Source organism: Sceloporus occidentalis, unplaced genomic scaffold (assembly GCF_023333645.1).
Source record: "Sceloporus occidentalis isolate IW3139 unplaced genomic scaffold, rSceOcc1.0.p SCAF_2, whole genome shotgun sequence".
NCBI classification, from domain to species: Eukaryota; Metazoa; Chordata; class Lepidosauria; order Squamata; family Phrynosomatidae; genus Sceloporus; species Sceloporus occidentalis.
In genome coordinates, this window is record NW_028316982.1 from 161674479 (window position 1) to 161696711 (window position 22233).

At 40.3% G+C, this 22233-nt stretch overlaps 1 protein-coding gene across 2 annotated transcripts in view; it reads right to left on the reverse strand.

Annotated features, from left to right (window-relative positions):
- LOC149319200 (ephrin-B2-like) overlaps positions 1–20646 on the reverse strand; it is a 64057-nt gene extending 43411 nt beyond the window's left edge. For both annotated transcript variants that reach the window (XM_089511253.1, XM_089511252.1), the window contains exon 1: positions 19919–20646. In XM_089511253.1, the coding sequence (XP_089367379.1) occupies positions 19919–20073 (155 nt within the window). In that variant the 5' untranslated portion in view covers positions 20074–20646. The remainder of the gene's footprint in view (positions 1–19918) is intronic.
- Between the last annotated feature and the right edge of the window lie 1587 nt (positions 20647–22233).

Here is a 22233-nt window from a genome sequence, read left to right on the forward strand (position 1 = left end):
ATTTAAAAAAAAAATCAGAGTCCTGTTACTAAATTGTTTTAATGGCATTTTAATAGTATCATTTAATGTACTATTCAATTTTATTATGTAGTTTAATACATATGTGTGAATTCATATTTTATACGTACAGCTTATAGTGTATTCATTAGGAACTTTTGAAATATGATGTGTGAAAGACAAGGCCCTTTGTGAGCAATAAAACAGAAAGGTTCCCATTAGATTATCCCTTACCTTTGAAAATGTGTATGCAGTTTGAAATCTTTATTCCATATGTTATATCATCTGTGTGATAGCAGGAAGAAATGGTACTGCTGCACACCATGAACATCTCAAGCAGCTTATTAGGACAAAACAAGTAACCGAGGAAGATGGTGGGATCCATTATGAAGTACAACAGGAAGCTGACTGCTTAGGAGATTCTAAAAATGTACCATCAAATGTAAGCTACAATTGAACTATAATGCCTCTTCCAACTGACTGTAAAATCACTATGTGTTAGGCAGATTTCACTTGGTCTCTTTCACTTTTTTCTAGTTCCCATAGTAACTGCAGCTAGTAGACCTGTTTCCTTCTATCAGTATTTTCAAAAGACAATGAACAGGTTTTGTTGGTTGGTTTGTTTTGTCCCCCACATCTGTAATGAAAATGTACTACTGACCATTGGCTGGAACACAACATTCCATTTCAAGATCTGTGCTTTTTCCCACAAAGATAAAATTGTTCTTTTAACAACATTCAGATGGATACAGAAACTAGCTGAGGTGTTTTCAAAGACACTTTTAGTGTCATATATGAAAATAACATCTGTTTCTTTCCATCTTCTCCAGGAGCCCTATACAAAAGGACATTAAGGTGCCTTCACAAGCCTGTGACCCTGACTATAAAGCAGTAACATGATTTTTGACAACTTTTCCACCAACAATATACTTAAATGAATTTTCCCCAACAGTTCACCTGATTCCAAAATGCTACAACTGCCAGGCAAACTCAGGCTGCATCCACACTGTAGAAATAAATCCACTTTGACCCTGAATCTGGGATTTGTGAGATATTTAGCCTTCTCTGACAAAGCACTCTGGTCTCACAACAAACTACAATTTTCAGAATTCTGTACAATTGAGCCATGGCAGTTAAACTGGTGTCAAACTGGATTATTTCTGCAGTGCAGATGCAGCCTCATACTCTCAGTTGTTTAGTATAGTGGCACTGGGATGGACTACATTTCAAACATGGGTTTCAGAACTTTCATAAATAAATTTGAGTCCAGTGGCTAGCAGTTATGTATCATATCCTATTGCAACAGTTCATCTGTTGGGAGTTTTTCCAAAAAGAAATTAGATATAGAAACCAGCTGTACCTGTATTCTCCCCACATAGACACCATGGCTGCTGTATGTAGGACAGATAAAGTTTGACAGAGCAGAATGTGAGCTGAAAAGTCTGTGGAAGAGTCACACATTCTTACATGGGAAAAGCAGGCTGGTTTTGCTGAAAATGACAGACTACCAATGCTATTTTCATAAATTGACCTCCTTATAGGGCAATGCATATTAATTGTATTTAATTTATTTACTTAATATCCCACATTCCCCTAACATAAGCTTCAAGGTAGCATATCAATCATTAAAACAAACTATAAGTTAAAAAAATGTTAATACAACAGTTTAAAAACAATTAAGTTCTAATTCTGTTTGAAAAAACACACATTTTATTTATTTATTATTATTTTATTTATTTATGGTATTTATACCCTGCCCTTCAGCCCTAATGGCTATCAGAGTGGCATTTAAAACAAGTTGAAAAAACACCTTTAATGCAAACTAAAATACAAGCACGATACACTCCATTAAAACCTCCATCTGCTGCTGCAAGTTGAAACCCAAAGGACTGCCTATTTTTTTTAAAAAAAAGAAGGGTCAATATGCAAAATGATGCAGATACCAAAACACAGCAAGTACTGGAAGCACTAGAAAATTTGGATCCATTTCCTGTATCAGCTCCCCACCTAGATAAAGCAACAGCTAATGTGTGGCAGCGTTTTGTTTTGTTTTTGTCTACTCTATGGATGCGAGTCTTCTCTTTTAGAATTCTATTATCACTCCTGTAACATTTCAGAACCTCGTCAGCATGCAGAATCTCATTGACTGCATTAGATTTCCATCACCACTAGAAAAGCCACCAACCTAAAAATCAGGCAACTACATTCCCCATATGTCACTGTCATCGGATAATATTTTGTTCAACTGCTCTTGGGGTTGGGGGGAGTGAATGAAAAGTAACTGTAGTAAAAGTAGGAGTGTGTTTGTATAGAAAGAAACTAGCCTACTAATAGGAAAGAAGAAAGCCATGGGTAGATGCAATGCAATTAGATGTTCATTCCAGCTACTTCTTGATGAATCATGCATGTGCCTCTGGATGAGAGCCCAACTCTTGACCCCATGACCCCACTCCACATTTTACTACTCCAGATCTCAGTTGCTAGCCTCAAAGTCCTCTCCTTTCCCTCTTTTTTTCTTTTGGCATTGTTTTCACAAGAATACACTGTTAATACTGAAGGCAAAATAACCTCTACTAAATTAGGGTCCTGGAAAAGTACTTTGTCATAAAGTCTGTGAATAAGGAAGAATTCTGCTTCAAAGAAAGAAAGAGCAGAGACTTCACACTGGGGCTAAACGACCCCAGAAGAGAAAGCCGTATTCCATCGCAACATCATTTACCGCTCTTATTGTTCAAAGTGGCAAGTCGCATATGCACAGAAACAACACACTCACTTTTTTTAAAAAAAATTAAATGCAGGAAAGAGTCACCTAAAATAACAAACCAATGAATAATTGAGATAACAAATCGAGATTAAAATGAGTATCTACATTTTATTTTTAAAAATGCTCTTGAAAAGATAGCATTTTTCTGGATAGCACTTTACTGCCCCCTTTTGCACTTTTAACATCAGAACAGGTTTGAGCATGAACATGCTGTTGTAAATCCCAGTGAGATAACCAAGGAGAAGAACAAAGCCATTGGTTTACAGACAGTCAAACTATGCGTTTTGAAGCATTATAGTAATTACAGAGGATATAAATAAGTGTGATGGGTAAATTATTTCATGTAGCTATGGAACAAACTCAGTAATGGAGAGTTAAACTAAGATCTCTGTATTTTTACAAGCACATTCACACATGGAGATCTTTCCTGTTATTTTGTACAGCCCTTCTTTTTGTACTTTTGTAAAGGCAAAATATACTGCCAGTTTCTGGGAAAGAAAGGAACAATAAAGAGACTGTGTACCATGTGAATGCTGTGGTGTCAGCATGTGCAGGAACTTAAATGGGCACGGATGTCTTTAAAATCTGATATTTTACAGAATAATATACCAAAAATAAAACCATAAAAAGAAAAGTCCAAACTAATTCAAATGCCCTTGCATGGCCATAGGGCAAAAAACCAGTTTGACAGTTCTTTACTGCAGCTGCACTAGTACTGTTGTATGCATGACCATATTTTTGTATACTTCTTTTCCTTCTTAAACGCAATAAATCTACTGTCTACTAGATGATTATTTACAAACTACTAATTCACTTGGACAATAAGAAAGAAAGACACTACCGCCCCTAAGTAACCACAGATTCCATTTGACAAAACCCATGTGCTGTGCACCTTTATATTTAAACTTAATCCATTTCCCTCTGTCATCCTAAAATTACTAAACGAGTCACAATAATATTAAATTTCACTGCCTACAGCACTGTGCAATTGAACCTTTGCTGTAATAAAAGCCAACTCCCTTTGATATAAAGATTGGTGTTCTAGTTTGTAGCCAAGAAATACAGAAAAATCTTGTGCTGTATTAAACCTCTGTGTATGTGTGTGTGTGTGTGTGTGTGTGCGTGCGTCCTCAAACTATACAACATAGAGCATTCCAAAGTGTCTATACATCAAAAAAAATCATTTTGCCTTACAAAAAAAGTTCTTTACCATGTTTATCACAAACACTGGTTGACTTGGAGTAACATTACTTCAGTGTTACCATCTGGAAAGCAGGACAAATCCCTTCCTTGAAATGATACAGGGATTCAGTACATAATGCAAGAAAAAGTCGGAGTGAACCTAGTGGTTTTTCTGAAGACAAAGAAATTTCATCTCTAACTGAGCTAACAGAGGCTGGCTGGCATCTGTCCACGAGTTTGCTTTTTAAAGGGCACAGTAAATCACACACTGAAGCTGGTTGAGACAACACAACAAGATGAGTCTACTGCTGGACTGCCAGTCTCCCGCACTCAGAAATCCTTTTGTCAGCCAAAGTGTAAGGAGGGAGCATTAAAGTTCTGAGACTCCTTCCTTTTAATTACAATTTGTCAGCACCTGCACAGTCTTGTTCTGAGTCATACAGCAGGAACAAAAAAGGGTGGGGATTGTCTTGCTGTTTGTCTAGAATGTTAAAGCCACAAATGTGCCTTACAATACAGGAGAATCTAGTTTCCCTCCTCCCTCAGATAAAAAGTTTGGACTGCTTGAATTAGGGCAGAGAAGCTTCCTAAAGAATGATGTTTTCAAGCCGGAATGGATTGCAACAATTTCTTCACACTGTCAGTGTGAATAGCTGAAGCCAGTTCATCCCAAAACTTTCCTCCTCTGAAAACTTTATACAGTATATATTTATTTTTAGGCCACCATTCCATGACTGCACCATCATGATGGCAATCCTGTGAACAGGTCTAGTGTACATAGGCCTACATTTAAATGGGGGATATAGATACATTTAAGTGGCAGATACTGCTTTCTGTACTTGAATCCTTTCTCTCCAGTGTGAAACCCTTTTGTTATTTCTATCTCGTTATTGAAACAGAATTCTTATTTATCACATGCTTTAATGACAAAGTAGCAAACACTAGCAAATTAAAATTGCAAGATGCATACTGTATACTAATTAAGGTTGCTTTGCACCCCCAAAAAACACCTATACAGATTGCAGAGGGTAATTAAAGATGTACAGTGGACCCTTGTTAGACGCTGGGGTTTGGTTCCAAGATTCCCCATGGATAACAAAATCCATGGATGCTCAAGTCCCATTAAATATATGACATAGCAAAATGGTGTCCCTTATAAAAAATGGAAAATCAAGGTTTGATGTTTGAAATTTATATTGTACTTTATTTGAACATTTTCAAACTGTGGGTGCTTGAATCCGTGTATAAAAAATCAGTGTATAAGGGCCAACTGTACTAAAAACTTAAAATATAAAATCAAATTTTATCTAATATACCAATTGACAGTTTAAAATCCTAATTTGATACTTCTTGTTCCATTTAAAATGGGGAAAATAAGGATGGAGTTGATTTACCACCTTGGAAGAAGGATTACTGTACATAGAAACTGCATGAAGCAGCACCACATTGTGAATTTTAGAATTTATATCTGAAGTTCCTGCTCCCCAGCAACTTTGGACCAAAGTACGGGTTGAATCTCCCTTATCCAGAATTCTGAAATCCAAAATATTCCAAAATTGTGCACATGGGTGGTCAAAACAGTGACACTTTTGCTTTCTAATGGTTCAGTGTACACAAACTTTGTTTCATGCACAAAATCATTTTTAAAATATTATGTATAAAATTACCTTCAGGTTATTTATCTAAGATGTATATGAAACATAACTGAATGTCATGTTTAGACTTGGGTTCCAGCTCCAAGATAGCTCATTTTATATATATGCAAATATTCCAAAATCCAAAACAAAATCTGAACTCCAAACATTCTTGGTCAAAACCATTTCAGATAACTTGGAAGATTCAGCCTGTATTCCCACTCAAAACTTAATCTCTATATATACATTTAACTCATTTTGTAAAAAGCAACCATGATTTGTTAGAAAAGTATCAAAAAGAAAAGGAATTCAAAAAATTTAGCCATGACCTGTTTTCTGTTTATTTACATATTTTAAACTCATGTAGTATGAAAAATATTGCAAAATACAAGAAAAATATATGTTAAAAAACCCCAAACATATGGTGCAGAACAACTCTGCCTCAATACTATTGTGCCCCTCACCCCAATGTTGTTAGAACTGTAAGACTTTACAGTATGGATCTTACAGAGGCGGGTTAGGCATTGATACAGAGACAAAACACAACCAAATCATGATTTCAGATAAGGTGGAAGATTCAGCCTGTATTCCCACTCAAAACTTAATCTCTATATACACAGTTAGCTCATTTTGTAACCTGAAGATCTGTTTCACACACTACAGTAATGCAAAGGTGCATCTGTCATCATGATTCATGCATATACTTATGAGGAAGTAGTAGTTAATTCAACTTTCCCAAGACTACCTGTGTGATGCATGCTCAAGAACAAGCCTGTTTTTGGGCTATACTAACACTACACATTTTTAGGTGTGTAAAACATTTAAATTGTCCATCTTTGTTAAAAGGTACATTAACACCCAGAACACACTAAACTGTTAGAGTTGGAAGCCAAGAACAAATGATAAAGCTGAGTCTGCAATATCTGAAGACCAGGGCAAAAGTCTACAGTGCGATGGTGCTTTGAAGCCACATACTTAAACATAGATGCTGTCATCATAAAACACAATATGGCATATGGTGGCTATGATGTGGGTGTGTTCAGCGGTTGCTACTTTTTTGTTGGAAGCATTCTAACATATTAACACTGAGAAAAATATTTGACATTTGTAGATGCACATTTTAAAAGAATTATACTTTTGTGATGTGGAATTTAACTTTGGTTAGTCAGTTAGTATTGTTAGATCCTGCGTGCTTTTACTGTTGCAAAAATACTCCACAGTTAGAAAGATATACTGTACATTCAACATCCGTCATTAGATGGTTAGATCTTGCTGCTGTACTGAAGTATGAACATATATCTTATGGGTGTCATCTCCAAGAAAATGGATTTTTGGAAATATGGCATTTTGGGGAAACATTGATTCTTGGTATCTGCTGGGGTTGGTTCTCCATGGATACCGAAAACTGTATATGCCCCAGTCCGATTAAATACAATGGCATAGTGAAATAGTGTACTTTATATAAAATAACAAAATCAAGGTTTGCTTTTTGGAATTTATATATATATTTAAATATTTTCAAGTCATTAGTGCATGAATCCATGGATTAAAGATCCATGGGTACGAAGGACCAACCGTACTTGTATCACTGTATATGGCTAGCCCTTGCTCATATCCAAGGTACTCTTCCCTTTTTTTTCTGTCTCATTCTTTTTCCCTTATTTTCTTTACAACCATATTTTCACATATCTATTTTAAATATTTAAGAAAAGCATGGGCGTGCAGTGACATGCCCAATACAATTATCCAATGGACAAACAAACTTTATTAATTTACTACACCTTTTACTTATCTTTCCACACCACCCAGTACTAATTACAACAATAGTTTCAAGATGGAACACCTGCTCAGTTTTTATGCCATGGGCTTACTGGAAGCAGACACCCATGCATTTTATTTTTACTTTGACAAAAAGCCCTTTCCTGTAGCTCAACTTCAGCAAGAGACCTAAACACAGCCTCAGCTTTCAGCACATTGCAATTACATTATTTTAACATCTTCCCTAAATACCAGGACTACAAGAATTAATGCAGTGCCAATATTTTAATGACCACAAATAAGTAAGGATTTTTTCTTGCGATCCTTTAACGAAATCATATGAATCACATATATTGTGTAGGCTTTGACATATGGAATTATTGAACATCACATGTATCTGTTTAAAAACAAACAAACAAAAAAACCTTGGAATCCAGTCCTAAACATGGTTTTCTGGCAGTAAGCCTCAACTGAGATAATGGGACTTACTTTGAGTACAAATGGCTAGAATTGCATAGTAACAGTTGGCTATCATGATGCCTGAATTTCCCTGCTCATCTCCAATAAAATCTAGAGCTATCTTGGGAAAGAAAAATAGAACATGAGAGGTAGCAAAGGTTAAGCACTGCAGAAGAGTTAAACCAAACTGTTCTTAAAATAAAAGATTAATTACTGTAAATGTGAAGAAAACAACTGGAGTGCAGACAGAAGATGAAAAAGGACAGCAGAGCCATTCAAAGGAGCCAAGGTGTTCCTAATTTCAAATGGCACTTTTATCCAATCAAGCGTACAAATCGATGGATGCTTGGGCACCAGTTTAAGCAGATGGCAAACTCCAGCAGAAGCAGACCTGCAGCAAAGATTACCCACTTGAGAGTCAGCATTACATCGGTGTACAGAATTACCTACATGATTCTCAGAGACCCAGATTCTCTACCTCCCACACTGGCCACCTATCAATAACTAGGAAAGTTTCAGTGACAGTTTTATCACTCAAGAGCAAAAGGGGTAGCTTATTGCAAAAGGAGAGGTGGGCTTCTAGCTGTGCCTCCACTTTCATACCATCTAGGTGCCTCAGCCCCTGGATCAACACATGATGTTCCATGACATCATGCTGGCATGGTGAGCTAACTCCAGGGCCAGCTGTCCGAGATTAAGGAAAAGGTAGCACTCTCCTGCCCCCACACACTCTTATGTACAAGAGCCAACTAGAATGACAGATAGAGCTTACCTCACCTTGGGACACAGAGCAGTATCTTTCTGCCACATAGATGACACAACTTTGTCCTCTTAACACCATACTGTCATTTAGCACCTCTTAGCATCTAATGCCTTAGCAGCCTCTCCAGGGTCATTTCCATGTTACCAGAAAGTGAGAGAATGAGTGGGGACACACTGTTGCAGCATGCTGAGCTCCAAGAAAAGATCTGGACACATTGGTTCTCATACCCCCACTCTGCACAACTGTAAATGTGAATTGTGATGGTGTGAATCAAACTAATACCATGATAATTCATGAACTGAATGCCAACCAATGTTTCTCGTTACTTTTGTTTACTACTACTTTCTTTATAGAAGTAATTTTAACTGAGTTCTTGAATCTATTTACTTTTCTGATAGCCTCCTAATGTTTCAACACTAACAAATTAAATTTCTCTGGTGATTCAACATTAACATGTTAGTGATAATATTTGCAAGCTCTGATCAGCTGAGATGTTTCCAAATGTGCAGTAGCAAGAGCAGAACTGAAAGATGTTTCCATCCTCTCAGAGTTTTCTGTACATGCCAGAAGAGGACTGGGAAGGTGAAGGACTCCTGGAGATCGCAAATAATGACTGTGTTTGTGAATGCTCCCCCAGTGTTTTCATTGCTTCTTTCCCGCCTTCATTCCTCCCTATTGTGTTTCATACTGAAACCAAGTTAACAAATGACTTTGCATTACACATAATTTCACAAAATATTTAAGCAGTCTCAAGCAGCAGAGATATATTTTACATAAACAAATGTTACTTTGTGCATTGCCACATAAATAATAAATAGGCCCCATCCCTATTTATAATCCCCATTCCCATTTCACAGGGGTACCAGAATGGCCTTGCCCCACTTCTTAAGCACTGGATTTTGCTGAAACTTCATTACTATAAGGAATTCTGGGCAAGCTTTCTCTTCTATATACAGGACTGGATATTCTGCTTTCATTGGCTATGACCTGACAACTTCCATGTCCAATAAAGAATGCTGTGTGGCTGCACACTTCTGCTTCTAAAGGGAACACACAGGGAACATATAGCTCAAAGTGGCTGTTACCTGACTCTTTCCCCCTGCTGCTTCTAGAAAATGTTCATTGGTCCACAATGATCTATTAATACATGTTTAATAACTCCAAGACAGAAAAATTCTAGAAGATGTCACCCTTATGTTCATCCTCAGCTGTTCCCTTTGACACCTCTATAGTTTAATATACATCTTCTAGAAACACTTCAGGAACTGTTAACCTATCAGCCCTCACAGTTCATTCTTGTCTTTACAAAGAAACATAAAGAAACTATGTCAAAATTTAAAATATGGCATTATGCAACTTTAAGCAGCCAGGCCTGCTACATTTGAATGTTATATTTATATTGCACTGTAAAGGGCATTGAAGTTAGCACCACAGATATACTTGGATGGCGACTGTTAAGTGCAGCACAAACGCCAACACCATCCCACTCCACTATCCTGCACTGGCAGCAACCATCATTAGATACAGGTGAAAAGTCTTCAGGTCATGTGGGCTATTTATTTTGTAAAGTAAGCAAAAAAGGGACATCTGTAGCAAACTGTGGTTCTTCTTTCATAATTCTGCTGTGGACAGCCTGTACCTCTTCTGTACCATTTTACAGCTACCTAATTACCTTGTTAAACTGGCTACTTCGTACAATAAAAGTTATACCATATATTTGTCATGACTACAGTAAAGTTCACCATGACCACAGTGATTCAGCAAGAAAGTAAGATAAGTTTCCACTCCTTAAAACTTTAAGAGCTGATCTAACATTTAAAAAACAATTGTTAATGTATTTCCAATTATTCTAATGAGAGCTAACTTGAGGACTTAGAGGCTGAACAGATTGACCATTAAGGCCAGTCTGGGGGTGGAATGTAGATGCCCCGACTCTGCCCCCAGGCCGGTGTGACATCGCGTGCTGCACTGTACAGCGTGCGGCATCACAGCGCTCCTCTGGTGCTGAGTCTAGATGCAGTGCCAAAGGAGCGCAGAAAAGCCACAGCGCCAGCAGCTACGGTGCCCTTTTCGCAGTGCAGAAAGGTAAGATCGGGGCTGCAGCCCCGATCCAGCACAGAGAGAGGTGGCTGCTATTATACCTTACAAAACATTTGTAGTTCTAAAGATGAATGCTACAATCTACTGGGGTAAATCCAATCAATATTTTCAAATTAATGTGCATCCTATCAGAGGGACCTGGGTAAACTACAGTTATGTAAAATCCTATTGATTCAATGGGTCTACCCAACTTGGAACTAACACAGGATATTACTCACCATCTTTAGTGGCACAAACCGGGTTAAAGGTAGGCTTCAAAGAAGGATAACCGATGGCATATAAATTATAATCAGGACTGGCCTGTACCCCAATGTTGTTCCTTAGATTAGTATTTGCCTTGCACTATTTGAAGAGGCAAAATACCTAGAGCAATGTCAAGTGCTAATGGCCTCATTTGTGTGACCAATTCTTGGCAGAGAGAGAGAAGATACAACACCCACTTCATCCTGCATACCACAAGTCCTAATCTGAATAATGCACACATGTAAATCCAGTTTTAAGATTTGCATCTACTGTTGCTTTCAGGGGGGACAACATAAAGACGTACACTTGACAATAGTTGCATGGGAAAATACTGAATAATTGCCTCTTCCTTTCTGCTGTATCAAAATGTACTCAGCCTTATCTGCAACATTTTTGAAATGTGACATGACAGGTAAGTTCAGAAAGCTAAATGTTGGATAATGGTTAGCAAATAAATGACACTGGTTTTTATATTATTTCTTTAATCACTTTAACCCTTGTTGCAACAGAAAGCATAAGGCCAGAATAATTCAGCTGCTTCTTTTGTGATTTGCCTTCCATAAATATGCACCAGTCTGCATTTCAAAAGCTGAAGGAGGCCGCAAGCTTGCTGGACATTTATCATGCCCTGTTCCCTGTGAACAAGCAAATACTTTAGCTGAATAGCCCATTAGCAATCATTGTCAAATACAGAATGCAAGGTGCTTGGATGTGACCAGCCTGTAAAGTAGAGGACGCTGCCCTGAGCTTTGCATACTATCTACAGCCAAAATGGATCTTTTGCTATAGATTTCTGAAGGTTAAGCTGGGACAATGGAAAACATAGCAGCATTTTAAGACTTCATACACTTACACAAATATATTCAGCTCTCTGCAGTGCATTTGTTAAAACCGTAGTAACTTGGAACAGCTTCTCAACTTGGGTTTGGAAATACAGTTATGGGTCAAAAACTGTTTTAAAGAGCCTTGGCAGAAGGGAAAACATACAAGGCAATTTGGAGAATTTACCAGTTGTCTTGTTCAGACTATACCAAAACTCAAAACACAAGAATAACAGATTACATCTAGTCTGGAAGTGTCAACATGTGGATTTTTGCCAAGCTTACCCCATGATCTCCACTAAGAACCTGGATTCCCTTACATGTTGCTTTACAATTCAACACACTTAGTCTGTCATGCATACAGCCTGGTGATAAACTTGGCAGTTCTTTTCTGTTTTAGACTAACTCATTGTTCAATAATAGCTTGTGGCTTCTTTTTCCTTTTTGGGCTCTTGTACAAACTGGGAAGAGTCTACCAAGTATAAGACTAAGTTATTTTATGAAGAAAGCAGATGGACTGAAAAATACACATGGCTTTGAATGTTTTCTTTTCTTACTTTCACAAGTGCTATAAGACTTGTGTGATGATGTGGTTTAAGCACTGAGCTTTGGACTATGGAGACATGGATCAAATCCCCACTTGGACTCTGGGCAAGTCACATTCTCTCAGCCTCAGATGAAGTCAAAAGCAACCCCTCTCTGAACAAATCTTGGCAAGAAAACCCTGTGACAGACTGGCTTTAGGGTTGTCATAAGTCAACAACAAATAGGAACTAATACTATTTGGAAAAACAGCAGTGGTAATCTTCCTTTAAGATGGTTCTAATTCCGTTGACATTTTTTCAACAGAATCTTGTCCAACTGTTTGAACATGAAGCAGATCCATCATGGCATCCAGCTCTGAATTTCAGCCTCTGGGAAATAAACTGCCAGCTGGACTAAGCTCAAGTTTATTTGTTGTGTGTGGGTGTGGGTATGTGCAAAGATGGATTTTACCATTTTTTCCTTCCCCCCCCCCCCCCCCAGAAACAGTGAAATAACAAAAAATAATTCTCTAAAATCATCTAGCCAAGGAAAGAGGATAATATGGAATGTTTATTTTAGCTTCTCCTGTGGAGTGTAAGATCGAGAGCGCTCTCTGAAAGATGGCTGAAATCAAAAGCCTCCTCTTTTCTTTTCAGATAACCTCAGCCCTACCTAACCCTCCACCCTCTGTTCTTTGCCAGCATGGCCCTGCCTGAATCCCAAATAGATTAAGGAAACAAACTCCCAAGTGCAGCTAATCCTACAGAATGGATGTCGCTGAGACCAGGAGTTAAAAAGGAAAATCTTCTACATCTGAACAATTGCAGTGATCCGGAGTTTTAATCAGGCCAAATCTCAGCAATAAAAAAGGCAGTAAATGAAATCTACCTTTACCATATTATACTTCACCAATGAGCAAGAACTGAGCAGCTTTTCTTTACTGCTTTAACCAGCCTGGCCACAAGTAGGCCTTTCATACTTCCTAATCCCAGCCCCCAAGTTGGGTTTTCAGTTCTCACATAATACCTTGCAGCCCTGAAGCAAGGCCCTTAGTTTCTACATCCCTTTCATAGACGTGTCATTTCTAACATCAAGCTAATCTATATGTTGCCATGGTATCCCCATTTATCTGCCTTTACATCTTATGAGCTGCATGGATTTACCACATTATTTTTATCTGAAAGACAGAAAATGGTGGTTTTATTGCCATACAATCAGATTACCGCTGCTAGTTTCTCTATGCCTTTTTACCATACTTCAATCAAAAGGGATCACTTTCTTTATACCCTGCCCTTGATTTACATTACATCTGTAAAGGCCTAGTCTGGGTTGTAATCCCCTTATTAACTAGGAACAGGGTTGATTTGCCTAAAAATAAAAGCAAATTGTGTCAGACCTTTTCACTTTGTTTTTGATTTGGAACTACAAAATGGATTACTAAAGAAATCTTCAGAGTTCACACGGCCGCTATACTACTGAATTTAAAATGAGAATTAAACAAGTTAAACAAGGGGAACGATGTCAACGGTTTACATTTTCCATCATGGCTGAAGAGCTGAATAGTGTTATGTCTTTGTATGCACCAGCTTTATACAAAGACAATGAAGCTGCAGGAGTTTTGTTCCCAAGGAGTTCTTAACACTGTCTTTGGCCATCACCCCCCTCCTGTCCACTTTACCTTTGCCATATACAAATTACAGAAATATACAACTTGGAAATATGAACAAGTATTAGGTCTCCAGCCTAGTAAGTATATTTATCAAGATCCTCACACTTTAATCAAAATATTTTAACCAGGTAATAATCCTGCTCCTTCATTTAACATCTCCCTAGCACCAAAGGATAAGTTCTGCAGGGGAGGATAAAACAGTGTGTTTAAATTCAGTGGAAAGAACGAGTATGTTTTGATTACTTTTTTATCTTCTGAGAGATATCTTAATTGTTTGCATCAGTTAAGATGTAATTAGCCTTGGTTATTTAAGCACAGATCCTTGCCCAATTTTATTTTATTTTTTTGTTTTTTTAAAAGATTCCCTAAATATCATGGCATCACATTATGGAGATTTCTCCTTTGGTCATCTGCAAACCAAAATCATACTAAAAGAAAATTTTTATGAGCTGAGAGTATATTATGACTGTCGTATTGAAAGGAGAGAAAGGAAAATCTTTCTAATTTCAGCTTGACTCAGACACTGCCTGTCTAACAGCAATTACTGAACTAAGAGTTGCTTTACTTTATAAGGCACGAAGATAAGAGACCTTGAGATAATTGGTATAAATATAGCAATTATGCTCCCAACTGATGACTGAGCAATGGACTATAAAATAAATGAATTAATTTAAAATTCATGTTTTTGTTGGCAGTAAGGTTCAGATCTAAAAAGGGTAAAAACAAATAATCTAGGTTAGGTTTTTATCCAATGGCTGCTCTTCTCAACTGGAGTTTACTCACTAAATCAATGGAATTTGTATGTTAGTCCACCATTAAGCAACAGATTCTATGGTCCTACTCTAGATGTGACTAGTTATTGGTTTTAGGCCTTGACGTCTTGCAAAAGAAACTTTTCTGGAGTAGAAAGCAATGAAAGGCTGTAGGTTCATACACATCTACCAAAGAGCAATCCCAATTCAACACAGAGAAACTTGCGTCTGAGTAAAAAAATGTGTAGAACTGTGTTGCATAAGCTGTTTGCTTTGAAAAGCACCTAGCAAAAAGTATATTTTGTATTAAATCTGAAAAGAAGTGTTTCAGGTTTATATTGAGTTCATCTTGCCTGTAACAAATTCCAGGATATATTCGTAGTTGTTATAGCAAAGTATCTTGGCTTGGCTTAGAGTACTTTAGGCCTCTCTTCTCTGAGGCAAAATCAGTGAGGGAACTGATTATGAAGCTCCTGTTGTGTAGATCATGTTGGAAAAGTACATTTTGGGGCATGATACATATTTTCCCAGTATAAGAAGGAGATACAATTATTCTTTTTATAGATCTTCTAGCACACAGGGAAGCACCCAACCATTCTCACTGGTATCTAGTGAGAGAATCAGCCCCAAAAATCTTCATATAGAATATATATTATATTCGTCTAACATTAAGTCTATAGAAGTTAGGATTAAAGAGTAAAGCTCCAGGATTCCAAAATAAATCCTTGCCGACAAGGAGAGATAGTAAATATGTTGCAAGATAGCATTTCAGCAGACTCTTTACGCTCCAGTAGCTTCAGTTTTCTTGTGAAACAAGACTGTCCATTAGTTATAGTTTATCATCCTGACAAAATGGTAGGAATGGGGATGTGACGGCACTAACAATTCCACCCCTGGTGCTTTGTTCCCCTCTTTTCTACATTAAAACCGACAAGATTAACCCAAACGCACATTGCAGAGCACAGTTCAAGGGGCTATTCATTTGGCAGTGAATGTGCATTTGTTTGCCTACAAAAAGAAGAGAATAAGAATTTCACAAACAAACAATGAGAGGCAGGCTGGCTTATGCCACCAAAAAGGCAGCTCAAACAGGGCCATCAATTGTAGGCTATTTTATCAGTCTCTGACAGGTTAGTGTTTATTCAGGCTAACTGTGGCTGATTTCATGTGTAATAGGTTATCACTGGAGATATTACTAAGCTATTTGTTTGCTTTCCCTTAGTCAAAGTACATTTCCTTAAGGAAAAAGGCCCCACTGTGGGTGAGGAAAGAAAAAATGTTAGCTGACAGGGCAACTCCATGCTAAGGAAGGCAACCTTAGATTACACAACATTGTTGATAAGTAGAGCTTCATGTCCTTCATGCTTAAACCTAACAAACTGCAACTTGGGGGTTGCGGTATTGAGAGTTGGGTAGCTCTTATTGTGTTGGTTCCAGAGGACAAGCAACAAAGTATGTGAGGTAATCTCTTCTAATTGATAGGAATGGAGATGGGAAATACCCTTGACTGGTAGGTGTCACTGCAGTTACACAAGAGTTTGTTTTACTAGGCTTTCCTTGTATCTAGTTTTCTAGAAGAAAAACCACAAGAGAGATATCAGAGTAAAATATTTTTCCCCACCTAATTTTATGATCACAGCCCTTGTGAAATAATGTTAACAGAACATTTCGGCGAAAGACTTAGTAAGTCATATAGCTTCAGACTCATATAAATGGAATCTGTCGCTGTCTTGCTTTCCTTTCCTGACACCTGCTAAAACTTAAAGTCACTACAGTGACTCACAGAATAGTTTTCATTTAGTAGAGTAGGCCACAACAGGCCCAAGACTAAAAGAACTTGCATCATTTCAGTCTACATTTTCACATATGCATCATGAGCCTACTAAAATTCTTATTTCATTACCAGTGGATATGTGAATAATTATTTATCTCCAGTAAATACATGAAATGGTTCGTGACAATCATGGTAGGGATCTCTTCTTACAATGGAAGGGTCTCACAGCTCAATCCCATTGCTTTGCTTACTAAGAAGAAACTCATATTGTGTTGCATGGGACTTACTCCCTTGTATCAATCCTCCGCAAGGTCTCTTGAAAAGTGAGGAAGGGAGTCAATCTCCAGAAGATAGTCTAGTTTTCCTCCACTACAAGATCATTTACAGTGATGAATTTGGAAATAAACTATGTTACTCTAAAAAGTGAAGACACACACACACACACCCATAAAGCAATAGCACTCATTTATTTACAAATTTACACAAAAGTTGCTGGCAGACCACAGCAGAGGAATGAGTTGTGTTTGAACTGATGAATCCAAAAAAGTTTGCATCGCCTCAAGAAGCACTGCATGTGTGGGAAAGGATATATTTAAATTGAGGAGGAGTGAGGTTTTGTCGCTAACTCATAGTTAAACTTGCTATAGATAATATTGTGCGGTGGGTTGCTGTCGCTGTTGTATTTTACCCAAATTAATTCACACAACAGGAGGAAACAGTAACACAGGCCCACTACTTTAGGGACAAAGCCTTAAGCTGTAATTCAGGCAAGCCCTCCAAGGCTGAAAATGGACACTTTGGGTTAATGCGGAGGCAAGGAGTGAAAGCAGGTTAGGCCTTGGAAGGAAGGAGAAGAAATGACCAGCGCATGGGAGAGACTGTTACGCATTGGAAGAGTGACCTCTGTAGGAATAAAGCTATCACTAGACTGCAGCAGCAAGCAAAAATACCTTTCTTCTCCAGAGCCAAGCTTAATGCTATCAACTGTACAACACTACGCTTTCCCCCAAACCAGCGCACACAGAGAGAAGAAATTATACTGCTCCTTTGAAACAGAGCTTGTTCTATATGTTTAAGACACAAATTTAACATCCAGACTTTTTTTGGGTTGAAAGGAATGCTATAATCAGCTTCAATCCACCGTGGGAGAAATACTGCAAGTAAAGGCTGTTTCTACATAGCAGCAGCAATTCCTTTGTATTGCTGTCTAAGGAGGAAAGCACCACTGAACTGAGCAAGACTGCCATGATCCTGAGAAAAATTAGCCAGGTTCTCACTTTTTAAAATGAAAACTGATGTATCTCCTTTTGCTTTTCTTCATTAAAAACTAGCACTTGCTATGATGGGCCTCAGCCCTGCCTGCAAGCCTCCTTTTCCTTGGGAGCGGGCAAGAAAATAAAGCAATAATGGAACCAAAGGATAAATGATGGCGTCAGATGAAGATTTCTTAAATCTTCTAGGTACAAATGCGAAACGTCTGTCATTTCAGCTGGATTGTGTGGAGCCTGTGAGTAACATACAGTCTGCCTAGCTCTGAAGAGCCATTTCACACTTGTGAGACAGGGCATTTCCCCAATGCGTTGTTCACTTAAAGGTATTTTAACAACCGTTCAACTGCGTTTTATGGGAGAGCTTCTGCTCGGTTCACATCCAAACAGGCTTGCTCAGGTTTTATGGACAATTTGAGGTGCTCATTTCCCACAAACTATTTCCTACCAAATCATTAAAAAATAAAGACACTGTGATCATGGCTCTTTAAAATATATCTATATATATATATTATTTCCTCTGGGGGTATTGTGGAGAGACCTACACTGATTTATAAACACACACACAGAAAGAAATCCTCCTTTGAGGAGTGTTTCCTCCATTGCCAAGATTATTTTATTGTGGCAAAACCTTTTTTTCCCCAAAGGAGAAGAGAAGCAAACTCTCTCTCTCTCTCTCTCTCTCTGTGTGATGAACTTTTCCTCCATTTCCAAGATTATTTTCTATTCTTTTCCAAAAGAGGAGAAAAACCAAGAGCTCTCCCTCTCTCTGAGGTCTTCCTTTCTTCTAAGTTTTCCATTAACCTCTCCACTCCGCATGACTTTTCTTCCTCTTGCCTGTGCCCACTAAACCACACAACCTTGCCCTACATAGATCTCTCTGGCTGCATCCACACTGGAGAGATAACCCAGTTTGGCACCGCTTTACCTCTTATGTCTGGCTCAAGGCTGTGGAATTCTGGGAGTTGGAGTTTGTTGTGGGGCCCAGAGGGTTATGTCTCCAGTCTCCTGTCTCTCTCAGCCTACTTCTGTATAGCAGAGCTGGGCCCTGGCCCTTTCGGGGGATCCAGGCCAGCCTTCTTCTGCCCGGACTTGCCAAGGAAGAAAAGAAAAGAGGGCAAGGCATGGGAAAGTCTTCTCCTGGCCAAGGCTGTCATGACTCAGCCGCCAGGTTCCTCACTCCCCAAAGCCTCCCAACTTGCTCCAGTGGTCAATCGACCAAGGAGTCCTCCTCCTCCTCCTCCTCCTCTTCTAGACATTTCTCAGGGCCCTGCTCTCCAAAGTGGGAGATCCAGGGCCGATCCGTTGCCCCCGAAGCTCTCTCTCCACTTGGCTCAGGGCTGCCATCTCCAAAGCCACTCTCTCCTAACTCTGCCTCCTCCCCAAAATAGACATCGGCCCAAATGCTTTCCCCTGGAAAGGAGGCCATTATTCCTCCACACTCCCAACTTCATGGGGCCATCAATGACATTTATTGCCATGTTCCCTGGAGAGTGGGTCCTTCCTTCTCTCCTTGAAGGCTGGTCTTCCCCCCTATTTAGGAAACAAAGCCCCCTTCTAAAGAGAGCAGGGTCAGGATCGGTGCAGAGGTCCCTCTCTCAGACTGCGTGTGTCGAATTCACCATCCCCGCTTTCTTTCTTTCTTTCTTTCTTTCTTTCTTTCTTTCTTTTTCTCCCCTTTCGCGCCCCAGAACCGGGATGATCCCGCATCCTCGGCCTGGAGGAGGACGAGGAGAGGCCGAAACCCCAAGCGCCCTCCCGATCTATGAAGAAGAAAAAGGAGGCAGCCAGTCAACAGAATGGTGTCTCTGTGTGTATTTTTGTAATGCCGTAAGCCGCCCTGAAAGAAAGGCGGGATCTAAAGAAATATAGGTATAAGGATATTAATAGGCACACACACAAATACACCAGGCAAATGCGCGTATTTCCTGGGAGGGAGACATCCAGGGGTGTGGGGTGTGTGTGTGTTTAATGTTGTAAGCCGCCCTGAGAGAAAAGCGGGGTATAAAGAAATAGGATCATCATCATCATCATCACACACAAATGCCCCCCGGTTTCCTGGGAGGGAGACATCCAGGCAACTGTATGGTGTGTGTGTCTCAACTGTTGTAAGCCGCCCCGAGAGAAAGGCGGGCTACAAATAAAGGTAGATCTAATCTCCATGGTCCTGCTTTTTCTCCTGGGGTGCTGCCCCTGGCCCCTGACTTACTTGGAGTTGGAGGAGTTCCAGTAGATGGGCTCCAGCACCAGGGAGCTGGCCAGCGCCGTCCGGCAGAGGAGCACCCAGAGGCCCCAGCAGCAGCACCGGCGGCCCAGCGGCAGCGGCGGCGGCGGGAGGAGAGAGGGGCCCCGGCGGGCTCCCATGGTCCTGGGCCCCGCTCCGGACCCCGAGCAGCGCCAACGCCGCCCAGGAGGACCAGCAGGAAGGCAAGGGAGGAGTAGCAGCAGGAGGAGTATTACTATTATTATTATTATCCCCAAGAAGCAGCCAAGATCCCCCGGGAAGCTAGGGCCCTTCTCCAGGCTTAAGGAGTCCGGGGCTTCGACGCTGCTGCCGACATGGAGGAAATCACGATCCAAGAGTAGAGAAGGAGTAGTAGTCAAGTAGTAGTACAGGAGTCCCTTTGCTGGCCCTTGGCTTCTCCCGGACTATGTCTCCTTTCTCTTCTATAAATCCACCTGGAGAGGAAGGAGAGGCAGGCGAGGGTCCCAGGGTCCTTTCCTTGGGGGCTCCATCGCCCTCCTGGGTCCCCAAAAAGGAGGAGAGAAAGCAGGCGTCCCAACAGCCCTTCTTCTTCTTCTTCCTCCAAAGGGTGATGGAGAAGGAGGAGATGCAGGCGGCTCAGTCGGGCTGCCAGCGCCCGGCTCAAGGAGGCAAGCTCTATCCCCAGCTCCCCTTCCCTGCTTCGGCTGCTGCCTCCTCCTCCTTCTCCTTCCTCCGCCTGGCGCCGAGTCCGGGCTCCAGCGTCCTCCTCCTGCCTTTTATACCCAGCCACCCCCCTTCCCTGGCAACGCCGACGCTGATTGGCTGGCGGAGCTGTCACTCCGCAAACACCTCGCCCACCCACCAGTCACTCACTTTGGGAAGGAGGCGGGGTTTATTGAAAAGGGGGGGGGGGAGAGAGAGAGAGAAAGGTGCCTCTAGGCAGGTAACTGGGAGACCTGCTGCGTCCTCCTTTTCCAGGACAGGTCCTCCATTTCAGCCTTCTGTCCCTGAAGGGTTTCACAACCTCCTCCGTTTGGAGCAGGGCTAAGAAGCATGGGTTTATATGTAGATTAGAGCTGTGTATTTATATTTATATTAGAGTTGTATATTTATAGGAGTGTCCTCCATTTTTCCTTCAATGTCCTCCATCTGGAGCAAGACTAAGATGGACGGATTTCATGTCTCCAGGGATGTTTCCTGGCTTTTTCGTTGGTCATGTGTCCTCCATTCCCTCCCCGGACGATCCTACATTTTGGGGTGCCTTGTCCTCCTTTTCGGTTCCGGCATCTGGCCTCCCTGCATAGATCCATTTCTTGTCTCTAACTAAAGGCAGGTGGCCAGACAAGTCCTCCTTTTTTTCCCCTCAGTCCTCCATTTCCACTTTCTACCCGGGAGAGATTCCCAAATGTCCTCCATTGGGAGCTCATGATTAAGAACCGTGAAGTTATCTTGATATGAGTGTTTTTAGCTTCTGTTTTGCCATGTCCTCCAATTTCCACCTTCTGTCCGGGAGGAGGTCCAGAATGTCCTCCATTCGGAGCATGGGTCTCTCTCTTTATAGGAGTGCTTTTCAAAAAAAGCTTTTTCATTGACCATGTCCTCCATTTTTGTCCTCCTTGGGGGTGTGGGCCATTATGGTCCCGGAGCTGGAGGGGGCTGTGCGTCCGGGAAAGAGGCGGAGAAGCCTCCCTTCCCATGGAAGTCTATCTTATAAAGTGCCACCCTTTTCCCCTATAGATGTAAGTCGATGTCTCCTCGCCCTGATCCAAAGGGAGGCCATTCTGGAATCCTTCCTGGACAGAAAGGTCAAAATGGAGGACATGCCCTGGAAAAGGAGGACCACCAGGCCTCAGAAAGACTGCCCTCCCTTTGGGTTTGGATTATTACCTCTGGCTTTTCAACCTTCTTTATGGTCACCCTTTTTGGGGGAAAGGAGAGGACTTGGGGGCAGCTTGCTTGGCTTCACCCTCAAACCAGAGGGAATGATTGTCCTCCTTTTCCAGGACAGGTCCTCCATCTCCACCTGCTTTTCCAGGAGGAATTCCAAAGGGTCCTCCATTTGGAGCAGGGCCAAAGAGCAAGAACAATGGAGGATATATATATATATATATATATTCCAATAAAATGTGTGACATGACCAAAAGAAAAGCAAGAAACACTCCCTCATATCTATCTATCTATTCCAATAAAATGCAGGACATGACCATATATATATGAAATATATATATATATATATATATATATATGAAAGAAAAATGTAGGACATGACCAAAGAAAAGCTAGAAACACACTCACATATATACATATATATTCCAATA